Source organism: Wasmannia auropunctata, unplaced genomic scaffold, assembly GCF_000956235.1.
Source record: "Wasmannia auropunctata unplaced genomic scaffold, wasmannia.A_1.0 LD316556.1, whole genome shotgun sequence".
Taxonomy (NCBI): Eukaryota; Metazoa; Arthropoda; class Insecta; order Hymenoptera; family Formicidae; genus Wasmannia; species Wasmannia auropunctata.
The window spans coordinates 1-4,056 of NW_012046334.1; the positions used below are offsets into that span (position 1 = coordinate 1).

The 4,056-nt window shown below is 29.2% G+C and overlaps 1 protein-coding gene across 1 annotated transcript; it reads right to left on the reverse strand.

Annotated features, from left to right (window-relative positions):
• Positions 1-1,622: 1,622 nt before the first annotated feature.
• LOC105460738 lies at positions 1,623-3,440 on the reverse strand (the record flags this gene model as incomplete). Its single annotated transcript, XM_011707237.1, has 2 exons — positions 1,623-2,832; positions 3,189-3,440. Coding segments are annotated over 2 exons (848 nt in total), but the record flags the coding sequence as incomplete, so codon positions are not given.
• Between the last annotated feature and the right edge of the window lie 616 nt (positions 3,441-4,056).

Below are 4,056 nucleotides of genomic sequence, written 5' to 3' on the forward strand. Positions count from 1 at the left end.
TGCTCTTCCGATCTTATAGAATACATTGAATCCATAGCTCTGAAGAAATTGTGAAAAATACTGATATTGTTATATTATATAATTATATAGAATGATTTGAATATAAAAAATAGTACCTTACATAAATTTTTAAAAATTAATTATTTTTAAAAATTAATTATTTTTTTATCTATATATGGAATTAAATGTAATTACTGCGATGCAACCTACATTGGACGGGTAAACAATTACACACAATAATACCGGAACACAGGAACCATATTAAGAAAAATACAACGATCCGTTATTACAGACCACAGGTTGCAGTGCAGTCATGATTTTATGTGGGATGATGTAGAAATTCTGGATATCAAAAAAAAAAAAATTATAATAAACAATTATATTTCTGAAATGCTATACATTATAAAAGACAAAAATACAGTCTCAATTTACAATCCGACGCAGATCTTCTCGACCTTGCCTATGACATTGTTATTTATAGCTTATAAACAGATTTGTATACTATACTCGACATTCCGTCGAGTGAGTCCAGAGACAAATTTGTGAAGATCATTTACTTATACACTTTTACTTTTTAAATTTGAGCACGGATTTTCTTATTACTTTTAACCACACGGAATTATTTATTAACATTTTATACAATTATTAACTACGATACATTATTTATTTATTCATTACTTGACGACCTTATACGGTATTCCGAATATCAAAAGTAATACGATTACCGGTGAGTTATTATTTTAAAATATTTTTATGTAAAGTAAATGTGAGTGCACGATTCTTAATTTATTTCGTTCATTAGGCGTATATAACAAGATCCAGTTATGCAACGGGCTCTGGACAGTATCTGAAATCTGCGTGCCTTTTGATTAATTAATTGCTTTATTTATTCTCGCTGAAAATGGCTTTAAATTTGAGCCAAAACGTCCAAAAGTTATATTCTTAAATAAAAATATTCTATTCTTACAGGGATTAATTAAATGTACTTTAAAAAAATATTTGTTTTATTGCACAACGTTTACCGTGCCAACTACCATAGCCTTTCTTCCTTTAGGTCTAGTTTATTAAATAAAACTTAAGCGGTATGTACTTTAATTTGTATTTCTATTGTTGAATAGTCTTTCTATTTCAATCTATGCGTTTGAAATAGAAAAAACTTCCCGCGATGTGCAAATATAAATTTTTATCGCTGCTAGATTGAATAAGGTAAACAATTTAAAAGTAATAACAAATTTAATTTAAATGTTATATTGCCAAAAAGTAATAATGAATTTATTGTGAATATTACATTGAAATTTTATTATATTTTTAGATTCATCAGTGCTAAGTATTTTTATATAATTAAGAATACGTAATCGTGAATTTTACCGCTCTTATAAGCTTGTTCTCGAAATGTTTTTATTATTACGGAACATTTATTAATTAAACCAATTACTGAATTACCTAAATCATACAGCAGGCAGTACAAAATATACGGTCTGCGATTACTCGTTTTTATTTTAATTTGTCATTCTTAATTGCAAAGCATAACAATGACGCAATGTTTGAGAAGATATTTGCAATTTTGACGAAATAAAATCTAACAAATGGGATATAATAAAGAAAAAACTTGGCGTGCCCAGATTCGTATTAATTGCATTTTTGTAATTAACAATGTAAATTTATATGGAAATAATGCAATGTAATAATATATAGATACGATTTTCCACGTTCTTTTATAACGTCGTTTTCATGTATTATTATGACGTCTATGGGCTGGCTTATACCGGTGATTTTCGCGTCATTTTGACGTCATTATAAAAGGATAACTGATGTCACAACTGACCAAAAAGTGACGTGAAAGATACATGACGCTGCTGTCTGGGTGAGAATTAACACAGTTCCATTGGTATGGATTTTACATCTTTAATTACAATATATCTGTACAATATTTATTATTTTTAATTACGGCAAAACTCTACCACTATTGTGAAAAATTTCATGAAAATTAATTTTAAAAACAAATACTTAACGAAAATTAAACGACTCACGTCGTACTTTTCTCTTGTGGCGCGTTAATCGTGATATAGGATATTAGGCATGCACGATCTGTACGATGTTTTTTTAAAACTCACATAATTTAATCCAAAAAAGTCTCTGACAATATTTTAAACTGTGATGTGTGTAAAAACGATCCAGAATAAAAAATAAAAATGAATAACATGATTAGTTATTGGAAGCGACTTTTACTTTATTTTTATCTTTTTCTCCTTTGTGCGCGCAAATATTTTAAGCGAGCTGTGAAAATAGCTCGTGAAAGATATACGGAAAAAGCACGCTGTTCTTTGTGAACATTTTTATCTTTCTGTTTTATCCAATTTAGAAATTTACTTCTAATAAATTTTACCTTAACGGGGCTCAATAAACGTCGTTCGCATATGCGCGATTGTTTTACACAACGTTCCGCTAATTCCTCACGAGTCCATAAAACGTTGCATAACGTTGTAACAAATTTGCTACCTTTGTCTTGCTTTTTAGCCGTGCGAAATGCACGTAAAAGCTTTTGCTTATCTTTGAGAAAATCGTTGTCTGAATGTTCATTAATACTTTTCGTAGTGTTTGACAACGCTGACTGACGGAAATGTACAGAGTTGTTTTCAGAAAGTACAAGCATAAAATCGTCACTTTCCTCCTCTTCGCTTTCTTCAACACTTCTTTCATCTTCAGCGGTGTCGATGGTGACGATGTCTGTGTTGGCAGTAGCAGTGTCGATGATGTCGGCATTGGCAATGGTGGGGTCGATGTTGATGATGGTGGCGGTGTTGGCAGCGGCAGTGGTGGGAACAATAGTATCTAAAAAAATTATTCTGCGGATATTGATAACTTGAAGATATTGGATTTGATACGTACGCATTCTACAGGTTTTCTACGTATGTATGATATGATTGCGTATAATATATATTATGTATGATACGTAAAGTATATATTAAACTATGTATAATACCTTTAACATTAACTTTAATCTCAAATCATTTTTGTTTTTTTTTAAAGAGAATTAATTTAGTTATTATAACTGTTATTAGTTAACAAATATATGTTTTATATATCATATACAATAAAATGAATGAAATAATGCACAGATTTGTTTTCAGAAAACAGAAACATAAAATCTTCACTTTCCTTCTCCACTTTCTCCTTTCCCTTCTCACCTTCTTGAGCTCTTCTTTCTGTTTCATCACATTCACGTGAATCAACTGTGTGAATATTGGCGATGTCGATAGCGGTGGCGACATTAGCATTGGTGGCAGTGGCGGTATTAGCGTCGATGGTGGCGATGTTAGTGGTGTTGGCGTTGGCAGTAATACCTACATTGGTATTATCATTGGTGATGGTGGCGGTTTTGGCAGCGGTAGTGTCGATGGTAGCGGTTTTAACTTTAGCAGCGGTGGGAACAAAAGAACCTAAAAAAATTATCGTATAGAAAAACTTAAAAATAGAATTGGATTTGATACGCATTTTAGAGGTTTCCTACATATCGTATATGTATGATTGTGTATATCATATGTAAAATACATATTAAACTATATGTATAATACCTTTGACATTAACTTTAATCTCAAATAATTGTTGTTAAGAGAATTAATTTAGTTATTATAAATTGTTATTAGTTACAAATGTTATTAGTTACAAATATATGTTTTATGTACCATATAATAAAATAGATAAAATAGATAAAATAAATAAAATAATAAAACGTATAATTTTTGTATTTACTTATTACGGTATAATTACGGGATGTACTTAATACTATAATAAATGATTTGAAGCATTCTTTAATTAGTCAATTAAGTAAAATTCGTTCTTCAAATTGGCCAATCAAATACTACAAAATATTTATATCAAATAACAATAACTTATAATACACTATATTAGTTTATTAATATTTTATTATTCAAAATGCAATCCATAAAGAAAAAAACAAAAAAGAAATAAAATATTAAAAATGTAAATGCAATGTATGTGTTTAATACATTTATGACTGATAATTTCAGTCATTCGCTTAATTTTATTAATTTT